General features: G+C 46.9%; 1 protein-coding gene and 1 non-coding gene across 2 annotated transcripts; one reads left to right on the top strand and one right to left on the bottom strand.

Moving 5' to 3' along the window:
• The first annotated feature begins 720 nt into the window (after positions 1-720).
• On the top strand, positions 721-11,477 carry LOC125943141 (uncharacterized). Its single transcript, XM_049661553.1, has 6 exons — positions 721-1,381; positions 2,440-2,542; positions 5,842-5,924; positions 7,139-7,355; positions 8,972-9,050; positions 11,234-11,477. Exons 1-6 carry the CDS (start codon positions 1,376-1,378, stop codon positions 11,475-11,477), a joined length of 732 nt encoding a protein of 243 aa, XP_049517510.1. The 5' UTR covers positions 721-1,375.
• A 7,720-nt stretch (positions 11,478-19,197) lies between these two features.
• Trnar-ccg (transfer RNA arginine (anticodon CCG)) lies at positions 19,198-19,270 on the bottom strand. Its single transcript has one exon. It is a non-coding gene; the product is annotated as a tRNA-Arg (tRNA).
• Between the last annotated feature and the right edge of the window lie 3,103 nt (positions 19,271-22,373).

Here is a 22,373-nt window from a genome sequence, read left to right as displayed (position 1 = left end):
GCTGTGTTTATAATCTGCAGGAAAGTCTGGTATGTAAAATGACCCACCAACAGCAATGCTGCTTACGGAGTTAATCTTTTTAAGCGAGTGCAAAAGCTGCGAAGGCAAAGTAGGTCCACCATATTGAAGGCTGGTATCCACATGAACATCGGACAAAGCTGCAAGTGTACAGAAAGGGAAAGCTAGATTTGAACTGAATGATAACATTCCCATTAATATTTAATATATGGCTTTTCTAGGCTGCTGGAAGCCTAGAGTGCCAGCAAAGTGATAGCCGCACATTAGTGTTCCCTTTAACCATGCGCTGATCTGTGAACGGGTACTAGAAAGGACCCTACCAAAATCAATGAGCTGCGGTAGCCACACTACTAATGCATGACACTGCAAGTCGCACACGGCAAGGAATAAGCTTCCAGTTATTTTTGCACATAAGTCTGAGCAATACTAGCTGCTTGCAGTGTGGGCACGATCGAATGAGTGCACTTGTACGCATGTGTCGTGATGATGGCTCAAGTTGACTCGTTAAGTGCAGTGACTTATACATTAAAGCCACATGTCAATTGGCAGCAGCTTTAATGCTGTATTTTGTTGACAGCAGCCACTACAGCGCTTTAGTTTTGCCCAATGTAAGTGAACGGCTGCAACTGACAAGTGCAGAGCTGTAAGTAGCATCTAGTCCAGTACGGACTTTATTGATGATGCGAAGTTTGAGTTAGGTTGTGACCCGAGTAACATAAGCAACCAGTGCACACAGCACGAAAAAAGTGGCAAACACGGAGCCTGGGAATATATATATTTCTTTGGGGGAGGCACAGCATGTATTCAGCAATTTCTTCCGATCTAATAGAGTACACAAGCATCATTCAATAATATATACATTGACCTCCTTGGTGCTTTTTGTTCCACTGATATAAACTATGATTTTAGTTTTTAATTTAGTGTTCTACTGTTATTTAGGATAATTTATGTGCGAGTATGCTTCTGTTGAAAGCGGGCTGCTTAGCATTATGTCTTGATCACCTACCCTTCATGTTGTGGTTTGTTTGGAAAAGTAGTAGTGCTAATGTATTTTAAGGGAGTGAGAAAGTATATTGGCCAGCAGAAGTTAAAATGTGTTGATGTTTTACTATTTACATGCCTCTAAATTATTATATGCTTTGTACTCATTTCATTCCTAGTTCCTACAAGGAAATGACATATGTCAAACAAAGAGGACATGAAACTAAAGTTTGTTTCTCTGTGTGTGCTTTCTTGCAAACCCTACACCTGTTCCAAACACAGGAGTAGCTGCTCCAATAGCAGCTCTTGCCTGTACCAATGGCTGTTCCAGATTACTGGAGGGCATTCTGACCAATGCATTCCTGCACAAGTGTGAATGCAGGTGTGTTCCCTGGAATGCGAATGCATATGAGTTGATATGTTATTGCATGTGTGCACATGTGGTAATGAGACCACCTGAGTTGTTTTTATGTAATTACACTGGGCCAGTTTCTCCTTGAGTCACAGTGTCCACATGAATGCCACTTATTTTTCTATTTTCCAAGCAAAAGAAAGAAGTGCAAACATGGCAAAAGTTTACACCAGAGGCCTTGAAAGATTACCTTTTGTAATTAAGATGATGATACTGAAATGGCCTGATTGTTTATTGTATATGAGACAATCTTTAGCAGTAGCTTCTGCATAATATGAATCTTTCAAAGATTTTAAAACAGTTAATCATAATTCGAGACTGAAGGGGCTATATGCAAAATAACAAAAGATATGATCTGCCACTCGTGTAACAGCGCGAAAAACAACAAGGAAGGGACGACAATAGAGACAGAGTGAAAAGAGTACAGCGCTCTTTTCACTCTGTCTCTATTGTCGTCCCTTCCTTGTTATTTTTCGCACTGCGCTCTTTTCACTCTGTCTCTATTGTCGTCCCTTCCTTGTTATTTTTCGCACTGTTACACGAGTTGCAATGAACCAACTAGCCCAGCAAGCTGCTATTCTGATGATCTGCCAGTACTCCATAAAATAGTTGATGTTAGTTTTATATAAGTTGTAAGGTTTTATGTCCTTGGGAGGTGATATGTAGTTTAACTGATAGACTGTTGCAACAGCTTAGTTGATAATTTTGCCAGATCGGAGCAACTTTTGCTAGCACGCTCTTCAAGCATTCATATTCACTTCTGTGCTTCCCGGCAGTTATACTTGTTCCTCTCTATTGCACTGCTGTTCGGCTGTCGTGCATGCTGAATGTCTGTATATGTAACATATCTTTACTGCCATTACCAGCAGTTTTACACTCTGGCTGCAATTGTGCGTGCAGAGTTTTCACGGTGCGCATTGAAGTAGCAGATTAAGTAGAGAAACAGCTCATTAAATGCTAGTCAATATTATACGTGAATGCTGTGACAATATAGCAAGCCATGTACTTACAAAACGTGGCCTACACAGGCTGGAGCTCAGTGTGCTTGCGCTGCCTCACAACGAGTCAAACAACTTGAGGATGAGGCCAGGGAGCTACGAAAGCGGGCAGCAGATGCCGAAAACATCCTTGGTAAGCAGCCTTCCACCCCATTTTTTTTTGTCAAGCATGAGTGGCCATTGGATAGTGTAGCTGATTTGCAAACTGCCTCAATCATCTGTATTTATGTGGTGTGCAGCGTTGCCAAAACTCAGTTTATCATAGACCTTGCCTTAGTGGAACTGCCTAAGCGAATGAAAAAGGTCATCCCAAATTTAGGTCAAGCAAAGGACATTAATTCCAACTCTATCCCTTGCTAGTTGGTCTGATACTATAGCATGTAGTGAATTACAGGGGTTAAGGTCTTATTATGACTATCCTGACAGGCCAGCGCAGCTTTGCAATCTGGCTTGTTTCCGATGCCATTGATAGGGACAACATTCGTTACAGCAGTTTATGCAGTCTCTATTTCATTGTTTCAATATTAAATTGCAACAGATGGACACACTGACAATACCAACACATCAGAGTAAATGCTACTACGGACTTTTTTTTTCATCTCTGCACGATAATAGTTTAATGTTTTACTTTCTTGAAGTTTCAACGTTATATTCTGCCACAGCTGTCACACTTATATTATCTTGTATAGGAGGACCTTAGCGGTTTTGGTACCAGTTTTACAGAGCAGTTCGTAAAGGTTCCTAGTTCCGTTCAATAAATGCTGTCCACTGTACCACAGCCTTAATAAAGGGCCTGCGTCCTGTGTGTGCCTCTTAACAGTGTTGAGAATGGTTGGGTACTTCGAAAAAACTTTGACCAAAAAGAAAACGGGCAAGTTTGCACTCGGTCGTGCAAAGCTTAGGCACAGCGAAACTGTCGATCCTCAAGTCTTGCTGGCTGCTACGTCTCAACTTGGTTTAACTTAACTATGCGTGTAGGGCAGGTATTCTCGAGCGATTATTTTCGGAGGTACCTTCCCTTTCGCGACATCTCACATGACTAGCGCTGCATGCGTTGGTGCCTACGAGCGACAGCGTTCCTGGCATGTTACAAGCACAGGCAGGCTAACCAAGGTTGGCACAGTGCCAAGAACGCTGATGCTTGCTGATGCCGAATGCGTTGGAGGCTAGCCGCTCTATATCTAGCGACTAGGCGGTTTTATGGCAACGCGGGCAGCGGCGGCAGCTCTGCGTGTTGCCTCGTTGGTGCTGCTACAATTTATATCTCACTCTCATTTTCTCTTTCCCTCTCCTGAGCATTGCGCACGCCGTGCGCATGCTCTCCTTAACGTCCCATGTCAAGGCAACATGTGCACAGCACGGAGAGGGGGCAAGGCACATGCCTCTGGTGCTTGCTAGGCAACGCAGTGACGTCATAGCTCGGCGAGGTTTTGCAGCAGCAGGCGGCACTTTTTACGGTTAGCTTGAACAGCTTTGCTGTTAATAAAGGTGATATTGTTGTAGTTTGCTGTTTACGGCTGCTGTTCCAGCATCCGTAAACACTGTGTAATCGTGTGCTTCATGATGGTGATATGTAATGGAAAATACATGACTGCGGCATGTTTTGTAATTGCCTGATGTCTAGTTTGATGCTTTCATGTGTGTGTAGGTGCTTTCGTTTATTTCCTTTTTTTGGCTGTCACCTGCTTAACATTATGCACTATTCTGTTGAGAGCGGGATCCAATCACCCTAATTACAATGTTCGCTTGTTCAGATGCAAGACACTTTTTGACAGCTACACAGGTGTTAAGCCTGTCTACCGCAGTCCGCTTAAAGGGCATGTGCTCCAGTTCCATCGCCGTCGTCTTGCAACGCAGAGTATGTTTCTTCGTGGGCCACCATTCCCATTGGGTCTAATGGCCTTGTCACTTTCATAAACAACCTGACAAGCTGCACACTTTGGCCGCAAAATTCTGCAGACTGTCAGAGGGCATGAAATTACGTGGAGTTCCTTGCATTTGATTTGCTAGCTTAAAATTTGTGTGCGGTTTGCAAGAAGTTTAAGAAGTTTATTGGTGTGTGATCCCCAGCTGGCGTGCATCACAGAATGTTTTTTGCGCTGCCAGAAAACGACGCTGATGCAAAATTGCTTCTACCAGTGTTACTAGCGATGTTTACCCGGTGCCATCGTGCACAATTCTCATGTTACTGCTCTGTGTGGGTACACCTTGGGAATGCAAGCATGAGATGACCTAACGAGGCAGGGTGCTGTTTCTATTTCGGTATCATGCAATGTTTTGTCAGTTAAGGGAGGTCATGGTTAGCTTGCTTGAAAGAGGCACAGGAAGGCTGTAGCTGGCCTGAAAAAATACTGGGAAAAAGAGCCTGCTTGCAGAAACATGTGCCTAAACTCGCATCGTCCTCGCTACAAGACAATGCCACTTTGTGCCATTACAGTTATGCATATTTTTAAGGGTGCACTACTCTTGCTTCCTAGAAGTGGAAGTTTCTCTTAAGCATAGCCTTTATTAGGTGGCAAGGCATAAAAACACCAGACATACAAAGAATGACTTTGGCTTTGTAAACTGAGTGATAGTTACGGCACAACTAGCATGGGTTGTGCCATGACTAAAGCTTATAAAAAACCAATGGCTAAAATTGGTTCATTTAGACGTAACATCAAAGTTTTGCTTTGCTATGTACAGCAACATTTTGTGCACACTGTTCTTACATTATCTTTTAAAAGGTCGCCAGGTGAAGAGCACAAAGTTGTACAGTGATTACTAGTATTTGTCTTGTAAGTGTAGGCCACGGCCACAGTATACGCTGTTGTGTAGATAGACTCCCCCCACTCTTGTGCACACATGCACATGACATTCCAGGTGGTGTTCATAAGAGAGAAACAAAAATGCTTTAACACACCTCACATTCTGTTAATAAGGGATGGCACCTCTACATTCTAAGCATACCGGTACTTTGAAGTCATTCTTGTTTATAAGTACACCACAGCCTTTGTTTAAAGTGGCTATATAGGGCATGAATGAAAGAAAGTGCCAATAATTAGGACACAAAGGTATCACACCAACAGGCTTTTTGTTTTTACTGTCACCAGTACCTTACTTCATAGTTCTAGTCATTTACTGTTTTTTTGCACATCCTCACTTGAACACCATGTCACCGTCATTCGCAGTGTGCTTGTCAATTTGAAGAACTAGACCACAGAAACTCCCTGTTATTTAGGTAACTGCTGTAAATTATCACAATTATCTTTGTAGTAGAGCACCTGAAATGCTGGTAAAAGTGCTCTAAAAGGTCAAAAAGTCAAAATTTGGATCCCACTTGTTTAATATACACGATGGCTTGCAGAATTCTCGTTTACTGCAGACCACATGTTACCACTTGGGCAAGCATTTTGATTAATGTGATTGCATTCATATGCTTCCTTTTTCTAGACTCTTATGACATGGTCAAGAAGTTAAGAAAAATGATGAGGAAGATGGAAAAAAAACCATCTGCTGCTGTTGAAGCTGACAAGGCAAGTTTTCCCTTTTAGAAAATTTTGGTTGTTCTTATTCATTTAATTTTGTTGCTTCTGCATTAACAGACAAGGTATGCAATGTAGCAAAATTGCTCTCAAGATGCCATCAGTTTTACCAGCTATCATTGAAGCTATACCCACCGTGCTGTTACTGAGGCCTAAGCTTATAATCTACATATTATGTATGGTGCTCTACTAATGAAATGGGAGTTCCTGCCCCAGTCTATTTTTATCAATTGTTTTTTTTTCATTTGAACATTGAGTGAGTTCATCAGCAGCGTTGCTGATCATGGTATATGAGCAACACTTGCCACTGGGCTAACTTGTGCACGTTTCTATTGTTATTAACGATGGAAAAAATGAAAAGATTCACGGACAGAGCTTTCCGTTTTTGTATGTGTGTGCTATTGTCGATACCTGACCATGGTGCCTGCAATTTATAGTTATCCCATGATTTCACCTTTCCTTTGCAAAGTAGCTGGGTATTTGTGCAGGCTTTATAAAGCACTAAAGCAGAATATGAAATTACAGTAAACTATATTTCTAGATACGACTAGAATACAAAGTTAGCAGGTCTAACGATGAGCAAAGAATTCGTGAGGATGAAAAGTAAAAATAAGATTGAGCTCATGTGACACGCATTTTGATAGTGTAGGCTTGGATATCTAGTTTATCTAAACAAATGGTGTAACTGATATCAGAAAATAATTTTAAAAGCTCAGCTTAGGAATTTTTGAAAACTCTTCTGTCTACTCAAAAATAGCTGTAGTGTGGAAAAATGCTTCTAAATCTGTGACAGAGTGATGTATTAGAACTGTATCTTACGTGCACAATTTACAAAGTTTTACCTACATTTTCAACTTTTTTTCCAGCACAGAATTAAAAACACAGAATTTTCTAACACAGAATTTAAAAAAAATCGTTGTTGCTCTTTGGTGTGGGCTAAACTGTTTAGTGTTCCTTGCACTACTAAGCGCAATGTCACCAGAACCAGTCAGCAGTTTCACTTGTCATCACTGCTTGTGCTTTTCATGTGACACACAAAGAATGACTTCTTTGGCTTTGTAAACCGGATAGTTATGGCGCTTAAAACCAAAGCTTATAAAAAAGCAATGGCTAAAATTGATGTTACAATTTGGACATCAAAGTTGTGCTTTGCTATTTGCAAAAACACTGCTCCTTGCTCAATGCATGTTTTCTGTGGTATGCAGGTTAACATCGGTGGAGGTGTTCTTGTCGAAACCACCCTGTTGGAGCGCCTCCATTCGCACTGCCAGGGGCCTACCAAGTTTGCCAGACATCTCCTACGCAGCATCTTCACAGTTGAGGAGATGCGTGGCAAATCATTGTTCGGAAAAGGCAGCAATGCTAATAAGAACGCCATTGTGAAGGAGGCACTGGACCCAGTCAGGGTCAATGCAGTCATCGGTAAGTAACTGATATTGCCATGGAGGTTTCCTTCATCATCATCAGTAATCCTAACTCTCCCGTGTTGGGAACAAAAATGGCACTATTCTTGAGGTTAGGGAAAGTCTTCTGGTATAGGGACTTTGAAAGGCAACTGTGTACTCTAGCTCAAAGGTACCTTGTAGGAAAGAAAATGCCGATGGCATAGCAGTTTCTCTAAATAAATAAATCTAAAACAACTCATTTGCAAAAATAGTCATGTACTACGTGCAGCACCAGTTTTTCTTTAACACCACTTAAAAAATGACTGATAAAAGAATTCAGTATTTCGATCTCAGCTGTAGTAAAATAAGTGGAATGCCAGTACATTTTGTTGCAAGTTGAGCAAGTTTCTAAATTCATTTCAAGCTGACAAGCCTCAATAAGTCATTGGCTTCATTTTGCCAACTGCAAAGTGTTAGTGAACAAATCAGATGATAAATAATTGCTAGTGAACTCATTATTTGTTGCACTTACTTGCTCAAGTAACATCTGCCTCATATAAATATCCCACGTGTTGAAATTATGGTATTTGGAACCGGTAGTGTTTAAACTTTGTCTCAACTGAAACAAAAGGGTGCCTTATACGTGTTCCTAACATTACTGCCTCATGTGTCATCACTTAAACTAGCAGTTCGGTATTTTATACCCCTGTCAAGCGGGCAAGTTAAGTGCACTTACGGAGAGTGTCACTCGGTTTAAGTGCACTTTGCCCAATCTAAACGTCGCAAGTGGAGTGTCACTCGCTGCAGAGTGTACTCCGGTCGAAGTGTGTTCAAGGAACGCACTTTGCTGGCCGAGTGCGTAGCCTCGTCACCAGCGGTTTCAATGGTACAAAATGTAATGCATAAAAAAAGGACACAGAAGTTTATTTTAGTGGTTGAACAGCTCTTGCGCACAAATAATAGCCTAAAACGCGTTCATATTCTGTTCAAGCAGGATCAAAGGCCGCTACGTCGTTCTGGATTGGCTAGGCATTTTTCTTGGCCGGCATTGACTTGCCACACTTTTAAATAAAAAATATTTTTATTTTTTGTTAAAAAAACATAGGTTTAAGTTTGGTTTAATTAATAATACAACGTAAGACAATCACTTTTTTAAGTACTTTTATTTTTGAACTACGTTTTCACAAAACGCGCTCGTAGTCTGTCGCCATTTTTTTTACTGCGAGTGCACTCTGTTTTCCCGTTTAGAACCGCGTAGCCTAAAGTGTCACTCAAGGTCCCGAAGTGCACTCCCCGTAAGTGCACTTAACTTGCCCGCTTGACAGGGGTATTATATATAATGTTGTCCTGTAGCCAGTAATTAAGTACAAAATATATTGCATTTCTTAATGAACACATCATCTACACACATTCTCTGCTTAAAACATATTTTTGGTTTAAACAATTTTTTAATGTTGGGGGCCCTATAGAATGCATCTGTGCCACCATACATGTAGGGCAGTGCCTAAGGGTTCAACTTGAACAGCCATAAAGTGGTCTAGTATCCATTCTGCCAAGTATTGTCTGCATTCAGATAATCGATGTCAAGCATTGCACTTATGGCTGTGGAGACATTGTATACCTGTGAACCTCTTTTTTTTTCATTTCTTGCAGGCTACACATGCAGCAAGTTTGCTACGACAACCCTGCACCTGAAGAATAGCCTGTCTTCGATGTTGGCTCGAGAGCTGAAGTGGAGAGCTTGTATTATACCCACTCATAGGAAGTAAAATTTAGCACCTATTTACTCCTGTTTACTGCATCATGCTTACTGCCGTCCATGCTAACGCTGCTTCTAAATACAATTGCAAAAAGTACACAGCAAAGCCAGTGGATGGCAGAGTAGCCAACTTTGATCATACTATCTCGAGGTCCTAGCTGTTTGCCACCTGGGGCAGAGGTTGTGATCCGAGGTGCAATTTTGCAAGTGCTGATGCAAGTCATGAATTTATCACATATTGAACACAATATTGTCAGAAACAATTGTGACATACCTCAGAGGGTCAGCAGAAATAGAATAATCAAGAATGCACCAGAAGCGCAGCAACCAAGAATACACCACAAACTCGGTAATCAAGAATGCACCACAAACTCGGTAATCAAGAATGCACCACAAACTCGGTAATCAAGAATGCACCACAAACTCGGTAATCAAGAATGCACCACAAACTCTGTAATCAAGAATGCACCACAAACTCGGTAATCAAGAATGCACCACAAACTCGGTAACCAAGAATTCATCAGAAACGCGGTGGCCAAATACATGCAGAATGTTATCAAGGACTCATCACAAAAACGCATCACAATTTAACCAGAATTTCTGGTATTCTGATGAGAATTGTATACAGATATTAATCAGACTTTCAATAAACATTTTTATAAGGGATGCTCCCCTTGAATGTCATGTTGCCGGACCGATTTTGCACAGACTACGTGACGAAGGCCTGCAGTAACGCCTGTTGAGAGAGACAGATCTAACAATCACCAGCACATATGACATCGCCATACGTGAGGAGAGCACTGGTCATCAGCAGAGGAACATTCAACGGAACGCTGAGCCTATACGTCAGACCAGTCAGCAGGTATGCAACTACTACTAGATAAAAGGCAAGTACAAAAGCACAGTGCTGTCGGCGATGCGATGACCAGCATTAGCCAGAGGAATTTGCAGCAGACAGCAATTTGCAATTTCTCCCGCAAACATGGGACACATTGAAAAAGCATTCATCCCCATCACGAAGTGCAAGATGGGCTGATCGCAGACTACACACCATCACAATGACAACTCCCCAGAGTGCCAGATATGACATTAGCAATATCGTCACTTTACGACTTGAACAATGTGGTAGACCTCAATGCTAAACCGAAGATTTTACAGAAATAACTGTACAGTAGTGGCAGATCAAGTTTGAGGTGGACTCTGGAATTGCATGCACGTTCATAAGAAAGAACACTTTTTGTGCTACCTAGTGCAACAATGCGTCAGCTCTCCGTCAAGATTACATGCAGTTGAGAATGTGGTCCAGACATTCCCTGCCACGAATGGGCTGTGGCACTGTAGACGTCTTCTGCAATGGTTAAACCCATCAGGTGCCCTTGCTTATCGTTGAAGGCTCAGGATAAAGTTTGCTAGACAGAAACTGGTTCACCGCACTCTGAGCAATGATTTGTGGGATACACAAACACTCAGATTCCCAGCAGTGCGACAGCTACAAGAGATTGGAGGCAGTGTTCTCGGAAAAAATTCTAGGGAAATATCCTCCTGGCCACCCTGGAACTGGAGCAAGATGCAGCACTCAAATTTCTCAAGGCCAGACCAGTACCCTTTGGCTTGTGAATATCGGTCGAAAACGAGCTTGATGTACTGCAGGAACAAGGCATCATCAAGCCGACTCAACATTCGGTATAAACTACACCACTTATTGCCGTCTGAAATAACGAAGCCCTACGTCCCTGCGGGGACTACCGGAGTACCGTCAATCTAGTGGTGAAAGCATCCTCGCACCTGCTGCCCACACCCGAAGGATCCTTCAGCACGGTTCATGGTGGAAAAGTCTTCAATACTTTGGACTTTGCCCAGGACTACGAACGGTTGAAGGGGGTTGAACGAACTTGTGAATTACTATCAGCACCATCAAGGGCCTCTACCTGGTCAACAGACTGGCATTTGGCATAGCTTCGCCACTTTGCCTTCCGTCTCCACCCGTGTCCTCTTACTGCTGCTAGACGGCTTGTCGGCCTCCATGCTTTCTTCCTCTTCTACAGATGGTACTTAATTTTTTCGCTCAGGATTCTTGACGTCTTGAACGCCGCTCTCCGATGCCGAAGTTCGCGTTTCATAAACAGAGGCTTTCTTGCCTTTGCTGTATGGGGCAGTGCTTACTGGGTGCAGCTGAACGGGCGTCGATTTGGGTGCCTGTTCAACTCGACGTCCATCAGCAACCTCCTCGGACTCATCCTCGTCCATGTGGTGCTCCGAAAGGTCCTCGATCCCCACGGGTCCTGCGACGCTTACATACAATCTCGAGCATCTACTCTCGTCGTGTCCAAAGAGCCTACACGCTGCGCAACGCGGGACACGGCATTTTCTCCGGATGTGACCCTTACCCTGGCAGCGTAGACATAGCGGCGCCCTCCCCCGCACGAAACAAGCGTGCCGTCCCCGGCAGTCCGAAGTTGATGTGGAAGGTCATCCACTGCGATGCCCGGTTTCAGCTTAAAGTTCACGATACGTGTTGAAGAACCCATATCTGTACAGCCTTGTAGTCGCCACCGCTCTCGCACTATCTCATTCACCTTGCCATAGGGGGCTAAGGTCACTCGCACGTCGTCGTCATGGGCGTTGTACAGCAGCCAATGAATCTTCAATGGCGTATCCTGGTGACATTGGTCGAGTACCATGCAACGGCGATTCTTGATTCCTATAACGCCGACAGCCAGCACCTTTTTCTTGCCCTCAGCTCTCTTCAGTGTAACCGCGCAAATGTGATTCATTTGGTACGCCCCCAAGGTAACCACCTCGGGGAGCATAGCCAAACGAATAGTTGCGTCCCTGAAATCCTAGACGCGCTTTGGGCGCGCGTTGATGTCCGCGTGCAAAAAAAAAAACAGTATGCAGTGCTGCATCACCTCATGACCTGCGTCGTTTCTTCAAATACCCTGTTACCGCGGCCATGCTGGCCCACAACACGTAATTGCTCGAGCGAAGCTCGATGCGGCAGGAAGTGGAATCGACTACACCACGTGCCCATTAGGTGACGCGGAGACGCAGAAGTGGCAGCTGCAAGCTCATAAACAGCAATGCTTCACGAGTATGTATATAAAAATATCCCACTTCCGCGACAGCACTCCAACCTGCAATCTCCTGATCCGGAATCGGGCGCCTTATTCATTAGGCAAGGCGGAATTTTTTTATCTTTATTGCCTGGCTTTGACACCCAACATTTCAACAAAATAACAGGCGCAATAAGAACACACAGACTACAATGTAAATTAGGGGAAGGCGTATTGAACCAGCATCCTGCTGGCTGCGTGTAATTATAATTCGCGCAAATCCACCAGCGGCTCTACACTTGAGAGCCACTCCGGAGGTTCCGCTAACGCTGCATGGATTCCAAGAAACCAGTGCATGCTCTCACGAAAATTAATTCGTACCAGCCGCGCATCCTTGTCAACGTAATGTCCTGCCATTCTGGACCGCCAAATACATTGGATGCGCACAAGCATAATTTAATGAAAAGGCATACCATCTTCGTTATCTACGCTTAAGTACCTAATGCAATACGGGTCAAGTGGAAATTCTTTCCGTAGTGTTCTCTGTAATGCATCCCAATAATAAATCCCTTCCCAAAAGTGTAAAAAATTATGATCGATCTCTCTGGCTGCTTGCAAATTAAACAGTGCAATCCCCACTCTATAAATAATTCCTTTCCGTTCCAAAACTTTTTAACTGGTAATGTTCCTGTCTGTAATTTAAAAAAGAAACTTTTTGTTCCTGGCGGCACCTGCATTTTCCTTCACACTTTAAAACATTGCTGCCTGGACCTTCCACTCTAGAAGGACCTGTACCAGGGCACCGCGACAACAATGTCACACAAAGTTCAATACAGTTGTTTTTTTTTCGTTTCATGCTGGAGAAAAGCCACCAGGGTGCCATGGAATGTGGTAGCGCTCCACATGGGCTCCCGCTTTCACGCTATTTTCCATGGTCCAAGGCTAGCAAAGTGCTTGGTTTTTGTGCTCGCCGATTCAGCTAGTCACAAGGCACGGACTGACGCCTGCCACTAAGCAGTGAGTGGACATCTCCTACCGCAATCGAACTGTTGACATCTCGAGGCTGCAACCCTCCATGCTAACCCTAACGCCGCGGTAGTCTGCCGACTGCGTGGACATGCTCGGCTCGTGCCCGAGTGGCATGCGCACGGCGCCCGATTGAGAGCGTCGCGTGCCTACATCGACGAAGAAAGCGTCGAGGAAAACACCACCTGGTCTCCGCCGCCTACACATTCGAGGAAAACAGATGGCTACCCAGCTACAAGAGGAACCGACAAGAATGCAAACCGATGGGACGGACGCGAATTCCGCAACGACATCGGCACGGCCCTACGATGCTAACAGCGGGAAAACAATCGAAACCCAACACCTTGAATGACTGCAAGTCGGACGCAAGAGAAAACAAGCATCGGAACCCATAAAAGCGCAAAACTAAATGCCGAAACAAGACCCTAAGCCCACACCGCAACCGTCAAAGCAACGCAACCAGAAGATGCCAGCTTTCCGAACCAACGACTTCAAGATTGTCTACAGGCCACAAGTCGGACTCGACTTATCGAAATGGAACCTAACCGCAGTCACCCACGCCATCGGAAGATCCAGCGGCCTCAGGCAACAGGACTTCCACGATAACGTTCGAGTTCAGACGCAGAGGGTAGAAAACGTCATCATTGCGAGTACCGCCGACACTGAACGTGCAACAAAGCTCAAAAGCATAACGACCATCCAGTTAGGCGGCACCTTCTTCAAAGTGAACCCCCACGTGAGACATCCCGACGACGTATGTAGAGGTGTCATCTACGGTCTCCTGCCAAGTACCAGTAGTGCCGAAATCGTAGCTGGCCTCAGAGTCGACTCGAGATACACAGTTCTCAGTGCACGCATGCTCGGTCGATCTTCCACGGCCGTCATCACTTTCGACGGGCCACACGTCCCGTACTACATCACCTACCAAAGTGGGGACTATCGCTGTAAGCCCTATCGAAAGTCCGTGCAGTACTGCCGGACGTGTGGTGCCATTGGACATATATACAAGACAGCTGCCCCAGTCCCAGAAAACACTTCTACAAGTGCGGACAAGACGCAGTACTCGAGGATCACGAATGCCTACCCAAGTGCAAAATATGCGAAGAAGCACACGAGACCGCCGGAAAGGAGTGCAAGAAGAAGCTAAGACCCAACCCACCACCTTACCAAGTGAGACAACAACAGCTCAACAAGGCAAAAGTCCGAGACAGCCATTGGAATTTAAGCAGCCATGACGAATTTCCCAAGCTATAGAACCCGTCCACAAGCTCGGGCAGTGCACCGCGACGCCATGCCCGTCGAAGCAAGTCTAGGTCTAGGTCTAGGTCTGTCGTACCATTGAGGTCCAAGTCTGGCACGAGATCCCGAACGCGCTCCGTTCAACGAGTCAACTATGCTGCTGCTGCGCGGGGTTACTCTGACAACACGAGCACTTCGGATTTCTCGACTGCCGACACCGCGGCACTCAGGGCTCTGGAGAACATTGTTCGAAATCAGCAGAAGGCGCTGCAAAGCCTTCGCGACCAGATCCAAAGACAAGGTGCCGTCATCGACAAGCTCACACAACTATGCCATGAACGAGAAGAAATTATACACAAGCCGAATGACAACATCGAGAAGCTCACTCAATTATGCCAAGAACAGCAACTGACTAAACAACACGCCAAGAACCTCACGAAACAAGAAGTTTAAGCTGTCGTGGAGGAGAAGATTGTACACGTCATCGAAACGAAACTCGAGGCTCTAATTGAATCGAAGCTCACAGTGATAGTTGAGTCCAAGCTCGAAGCAATCTCACAAGCGAAATTGCAGCCAATCCATACCCACATCGGCAACAAGTTCACGACACTCAGCCACACCATGGACGCACATACAGCCCAAATCAATGAGATGAAATCCCAGCTCACTAACTTCATAGCCCATGTCAAGAACAACTACATGAGTCACGCGGAACTTGAGGAAGGGCACGGAAGGAAGAAACGATGGCCACTCAGCAAGACGCCTTCCCGCTCGAACTCTCTTGAACGGGAGCACGTTAACGCACCTGGGGCTCCTGTGGATGGCAAACTCTAACTGCAAAACTCCCATTTCTCAATTTTGCGCATCTGGCACTGGAACTGTAGATCCTACAGACCCCGCTTAGCAAATCTACAAGATTATCTAAAGACAAATCAGCCAGACATCATCGCCCTCCAAGAGACCAACACCAAAAAAGTTAGGCTCCAAGGATACAACACCCTCACCATAACCACAAGAACCGCCATACTTCTCAAGAAGACAATTACGGCCCAAGAACACAGGATAGAAGACACCACGATTGAGAACACTATAGTGGAAATCATACCCGAACGTAAGTCGCACCAAAGCCTCTACGTGGCTAACGTATACAACCCACCGGGAGACCAGCTCGAGGACTACGATTATTTCATCCGCGAACTCCGAAAACGCACAAGAGGACACCGGCTCGTAGTCGTAGGGGAATTTAACGCCCCGCACACGGCCTGGGGCTATACCACCACCACGAAGAAAGGCGCGAGAGTCCATGACGCCGCTCAGCAACACGGCCTTACGTTGTGGAACGATTCGCTCCAGCCTACGAGAGTCGGAAACAGCGTCTCAAGAGACACCAACCCCGACCTTACCTTTACGCGGGATGTGAAGAACGCGATCTGGACCTCTCTCCCAGACACTCTTGGTAGTGACCACCACATCGTTCAACTCGACATCGAGCACGCACGTCGACCGGCCAGGACTGGCACGGCAAGAATAACGGAATGGAATGCCTTCAGAACCGAGCTGGACGATCAAACTACCATATCGGACATCGACGCCTGGCTCAAACAGATCCTGGATACGGCCGAACGGTTCACAAAAATCATCCAACTTGATGACAATCACCCCGCCATAGACACCCACCCACTCCACCTCTGGGAGTCCAGAAGGGCCCTACTCAAGAGATGGAAGAGGCAGAAACTCAACATGCAACTCAGCAAAAGAATCGACCTATTGACAGAACAGTCGCAGGAATATGCTGAACAGCTAGCGAGACACAACTGGCGCGCCTTCTGCGATAAGCTTCAGGGCACGCTCAGTACCAAGAAAACGTGGCACCTTCTGCGCGTACTCCTCGACGAAGGCCCCGCCAAGACGAAGGAACGGCAACACATCCGTCGATTAGCACAGAACTACGACGGCTCGGAGGAAGACCTACTCCGCGAACTATGCAACAAGCCCCGCGGTCCCTCCCAACCAGCGACAAACCCGCCACTCAAAGAATATGAAGGCAGACCCAACGCTGACTTGGACCGGCCCTTCACACCAGCAGAGCTCCAAGCAGCCATCTCCAAGCTCACGAGAAACACGACCCAAGGCAAGGACAGGATAGTGAACAAGCACCTACGACAGCTGCCCCAACAGGCCTTGACGGCTCTCCTCCGGTATTACAACGAGTGCTGGGACAAAGGAGAGCTGCCGGCCGCGTAGAAGCACTCGGAAGTACTCATGATACCAAAGCCCAACAAGCCCACAGCTCTCGAGAATCTGAGACCAATCTCTCTCACTTCGTGCGTTGGTAAGCTGTTTGAGCATATGGTCCATGACCGGCTCACATCGCATCTCGAAGACAATGGGCACTACCTAGACACCATGTTCGCCTTCCGCCAGCTTCTTTCTACGCAAGACGTCTTTCTTCTCCTAGAGGATGACCTAATTGGCCACCTCAGCAAGAATAACAAGTCGTGCGTCCTTGCCATCGACGTGAAGGGCGCATTTGACCAAGTCAGCCAAAAAGCGATACTACAAAACCTCGAGGAGACCGCCTGCGGTTCAATAACCTACGGCTATGTCCATAACTTCCTCACCGGCCGGACGGCCACGGTGGGGATATCCAACTTACGCAGTAAGGAATTCAAGCTGCCGAACAGGGGAACGCCGCAAGGCTCCGTCGTGTCGCCCCTCCTATTCAACGTGGCTCTCCTCAAGCTCCCCCGGCTTCTCGAAAACATCCCAGGCCTGCGTCACGCCTTCTACGCGGACGACATCACGCTCTGGACGCGAGGAACGAGCACTGGAGAGCAAGAACGTTGCCTTCAAGAAGCGGTTGATGTTATCGAGGACTACCTTGATAGCTGCGGCCTCCACTGCGCACCTGAGAAATCGGAGCTACTCGTACTCAAGGCACGCACGAGGGGTAGACCTCCCACCTGCGAAGCTCCAGACCCATGCGTCACGCTCAACGGGATCCAAATACCGAAGGTCGCCTCGCTTCGAGTACTCGGCTTGCACCTGCACAGAGATGGATCAGGAGTCGCCACGCTCCCACGGCTCCAACGCACAACCTCCCAACTCACACACCTCGTAAGGAGAGTAGCCAATCGACGCAGTGGCCTCATGGGCAAGACACCCTGAGAGTCGTTCAAGCTATACTGACCAGCAGAATAACGTACGCAACCCCGTACCTGGCTCTCAATAATTGCGAAGTCGACAAGCTCAATGTTATCATCGGCAAAGCTGCGAAGCTCGCCATGGGTCTGCCACCTGTGGCATCTACCACCCGACTTCTCAAAATGGGTGCTCATAACACCTGGCAAGAGCTGATGGAAGCCCAGAAAACCAACCAACTCGAGAGGCTGAAGCTCACGCCGACGGGCAGATCGCTCCTTGCGCGCCTCGGCTACGGAGAACGCTACATCTCCGACGCGGACCGCAAGGTCAAGATTCCGCCATGCTTAAGAGAATTTCAGAGCATCGACAAACTACAGCGCAACATGCATCCCGAGCATCATCGGGGACGCCGGCTCGCTCGAATCGACGCCATCCGAAGACGCCACGAGCACGATCCAGATGCTCGCTACGTAGATGCGTCCAAATACCCGGGAAAAACCGCTTACCCCCTGAGTGTGGTTGACTCGAGAGGCACAGAACTGGCATCCGCCACAGTCAGGGTGCTGAACTCGGAGACAGCGGAAGAAGCGGCGATCGCCCTCGCCACCACAACGAGCACGAACGCGGTCGGAGTCTTCACGGACTCCCAATCCGCAGTGCCCAATTACACGAGAGGCCGAATATCGGTGGGAGCAGTCAAAATTCTGCAGAAAAGAAGCACTCCGCTCCCTTACACCTGCGTCACGTGGGTACCAGGGCCCGAGGGGCTCGAGGGAAACGAAGCGGCACACGCCGCAGCCCGCGATCACGTCAACCGGGCCGCTCTCGCCGCCTCGCGAGAACCCCGAAAGCCTGATCACGCAGCCGAAGCGGAGACAATACCCCCCACGTATAACGCCATCCTTCAACACTACCGACTGGGACGCAGGGTGTACCCGCCACCTCATCCAAAACTGACCAAAGAGGAAAGCACCGCATTCCGAAGACTGCAGAGCAATACGTACACCCCTGGGATCCTCATGCATCGCATCCACCCGACACTACACACCTACAACTTCCCGATCTGCACCGTGCCAGACACTCTGGCTCTTTGCTACTCGAGTGCCCGTGGCGCCCCGAAGACGCCGTTACCAAACATACAACGTCCGAAGACGTGAACCTCCTCGCCGAGACGTGGGAGGCCAAGATCTCCACCCCGGCCCTGGACGAAAGACGACGCCTTGTCGCCAGAGCCCGGGATGCTATCGCGGCCAGAGGATTCCTCGAATGAGGGACCCTCCCACCTAGAGTGATCCACAGCTCAAACGCTCGGGAACACCGTCTCGAAAATTAAAGTTTATTTCATCATCATCATACTGGACAGGTAAGCGTAGAAAAACCGTGCTGAAAGAAATTTTACACTCGATACTGCAGGAAGCAGAATGATCCATTAGGACACGCGGATATGCAGAAGTAGCAACTACACGCCCATAAATAATGTTGGACGGGCAAAAAAAGAAAAAAAATACACCTTGAATATTCGACGTCCGTGAAGCAATACAAAGAACGTGCCATTTCCTGATCCGTGATAATGCGCCAAATCCACACGGTCTCACGTATAGGAACCAGCAGGCGTCCCATAAAACTAACGATGTACAACGCAGAAAGCAAAAAAAAAACATCCGCGACAGGACTCGAACCTGCAATCTCCTGATCCGGAATCAGGCGCCTTATCCATTAGGCCACGCGGACATACGAAAGTCGCCGCTTCTCCATATCATTAAAGCATACCAGCAATGAAGGTTTTCCCATTAGCCCTTAACATGTTGCACTGAAATTGATAACCGGCGCAACATGTTACCGCTTAATTCTTTGTTTCATGCGGTATCGGTTAAAGTAAGCTTTCGCGGATGCACGAGAACAATCTGCTTCAGCGACGAAGAAGAAGTAGAGAAACATAATCTTATTCATTGATGACTTTTGTCCAAGTCGTTTTCGTTTGTTTATCGCACCTCCTCGGTGGTGGAAGAGTTGCTATAAAAGTTTTCTTCCTGCGTGTCCAGTCTAAATTTTCCCTCCTCACAGTCGTCTTCATTTAAAATTCCCGCATAGTGACACTGGAGCGATATGGACGAAAGTCGAAACTTTCGCGAAACACGGGATATCTTAAGATCTGACAACATCCACAAAACCGGAGACTAATTACGAATATTCAGCGCTATTTAATTTAATGGCCAGAACATGCCACGCGTTGCTTGATTAACATTGTTCACTTCAGTAGACATCGCTATCTTCCCAGATAATCCCCAAGTTCTATTTTCCCACCAAACACTTGAACAATTTCGGACAGACGGCCTTGCCTGTCCTGTAATTTTAATGCAACACACATTTGTGTTATACGGCCTAGAAATCATATCACAGCTTTCGCGTAGAACTGGCAGCGAAACTGTATGCAGCACGCTGGTTATCCATCAAACCGAGCCTCCGTGGTGGCCTATAGTGGGTTTGACGTTGCGCTTCAAAAGATGAATTTGCGGTATCAAATCCCCGTCACGGCGACTGCATTTCGATTAGAGCAGCTGCAACAAAGGCAGTGTATCGTGCATTGGGTGCACGTTGGATTACTACGGCGTGACTCACATTCAGATCGTGGTTTTTCCCAGAAAAATATCCATCATGCCATGTCCATGCAGCACTCCCTGAAGACGGCGCCCTAATTTGTCCGCATGTCCAATGGGAACTTTACGTAACTCGTACAAGCTACACCACTTGGCTGAGCCGAGGTGTAAACCTGCAGTGAACAATGCAGTCCCGGCTACTGCCAAGTGATTGCAGCCCGTACTGGGCTGTTTTTCTGGTTTCTGTGACATGATCGGGTGACTAAGAGACATGAATCATGACACGGGGCGCATCTGGCATATTGCGGATCGCCTAGTCGCCATGCGGCTATTCAGTCAAATGAAGGAATTCATTTCGTTTTAACGCGAAAAGTGAACAGCGAACTCCGCAGTGCTGTCACAAATTATTGAAACCCTGCTAAAGGGTTTCCCCCCATTTAATATCTCCCAGGATGGCATGCTCCAGAGGCACACTGCTCTAAAACTGAGGCCTTCGTCAAGGCTCCTTTTGCGGTGTATAGGTCCTCAACTATACAAGTATTGAAATATTGCTTATTCGCTCTCGAATTATCACTTCACGCTTCTAAATAACCTTTCATTCCTTTGCTACGCACCCAGATTTGTTGTACCATCAAGAAATATGATCAAAGTTGTCAGACAAGTGCTGGTCGTAGAAAAATCAAGGTCCATTAAATAGGTCGCAAATCTTGGAACGAAAAGCGTGCCAATACCTATTGCCAGGGATATCAGTTAATGGCGCATGTTTGAAGCGCGACTAGGTGAGGGGGGGGGACAAACACTGAAACTAGAAAACCTATGTGAAAAATTACGTTCGAAAATTTTTCATCATAACACTGTCGCACCACTAAATAAACGGTTTCAAATATTTTGGTTGTACTAAGAACAACAAATGTTTATTTTTTCCATTTCACGATTTATTCCTTCTTGGTGAGCGCTACCAACCAGTAACCCTGGCGCAAGACTTGGCATAACTGCGCAAGCTAGCTATTTTTGTGGAATGGCGTTGTTCACTTCAACGTGGCGGTTTCCTCCGAGCTTTTTTGAAGCGAAGCTTGTATTGGCTCACAAGTTTCGGTGGATGTTGAGCGAAAGGTCACGGGATCGAATCCCGGCCACGCCGGCCGCGTTTCGATGGCGGCGAAATGCGAAAACACCCGTGCACTTAGATTTAGGTGCACGTTAAAAACCCCAGGTGGTCCAAATTTCCGAAGTCCCCCACTACCGCATGCCTCATAATAAGATCGTGGTTTTGGGCACGAAAACCCCCGTAATTTTATTAACTATTGGTGGTGTTATCGTGCTCACGCAAAAAAAAAATGTCACAGTTTCGCCTGAAAGTCGAAGCATCAATTGCGATAGCAAATTAGTAGAGAGCTATAAGGAGCAGGGATACTAGTTTTATCGCCTGCATAAACTTGACACATTCGCTTACTAACTTAATTAACAAGCGTGGTGCCAGCGTGCACAAGCAAACATGAATAGACTCTATGACCACAGAAAACCACTGTCAAAACTGGGGCGTGGGGAACCGCGGCCGCCGCAGCGAGCGAAGGTTCGTGCGGTCTTTCGCTTCAACGGAAACTGAGCGGCGTACGCACAGCGCATACAAAGGTAAGAGCCGTGTGGAGATCGCTTTCAAGATACGGTACGCGCGACAACACCGACAGCCGGCACAGGCGCAAAGTGCAAGAACGCATTTGTTGGCAGAGTAGAAGCCGCACCCCTTCCCTCCCTTCCGCGCTGCCTTCCCGCTTTGCTCCTTTCGCATGGGAGATTGCATCGCCAGTTACCCTTGCGCCCGGTTGCAAGATACGCATTTGGTGCCGCAGCACAGCGTCGCCCCCCCCCCCCCCTACCTTCCTCCCTTCTTTACCCCCACAGCCTTTCGGTCGATGGAACTCACGTTTTCTATCCGCTGTGCGTTCCCTCTCCGTGAAGGCGCGCGTCCCCCGGGCGCTTTCACTGCCACATACGCCACGCAGCGACGATTTTATTGCCCTTGGACTTTATACGCAACCTCACGGCGACGGTGACGCCGACGGCAGAATTGCGCTTGAAGTGTCCATGTGATGATGATTAGTGGGGTTTATTGGCGCAAGGGCCAGATGTGGCCAAAGAGCGCCAAGGCGATGATGATGGCGTGTCATTGGTACATGAATAGTGAATTACGAGGCGTGGATGAGGGTGGCTGTAAAGGGGCCTAAAAATAGTCGCTG

This window comes from Dermacentor silvarum, chromosome 1 (assembly GCF_013339745.2).
Source record: "Dermacentor silvarum isolate Dsil-2018 chromosome 1, BIME_Dsil_1.4, whole genome shotgun sequence".
Classification (NCBI taxonomy): domain Eukaryota; kingdom Metazoa; phylum Arthropoda; class Arachnida; order Ixodida; family Ixodidae; genus Dermacentor; species Dermacentor silvarum.
This window is presented reverse-complemented; position numbering and strand designations above follow the sequence as displayed.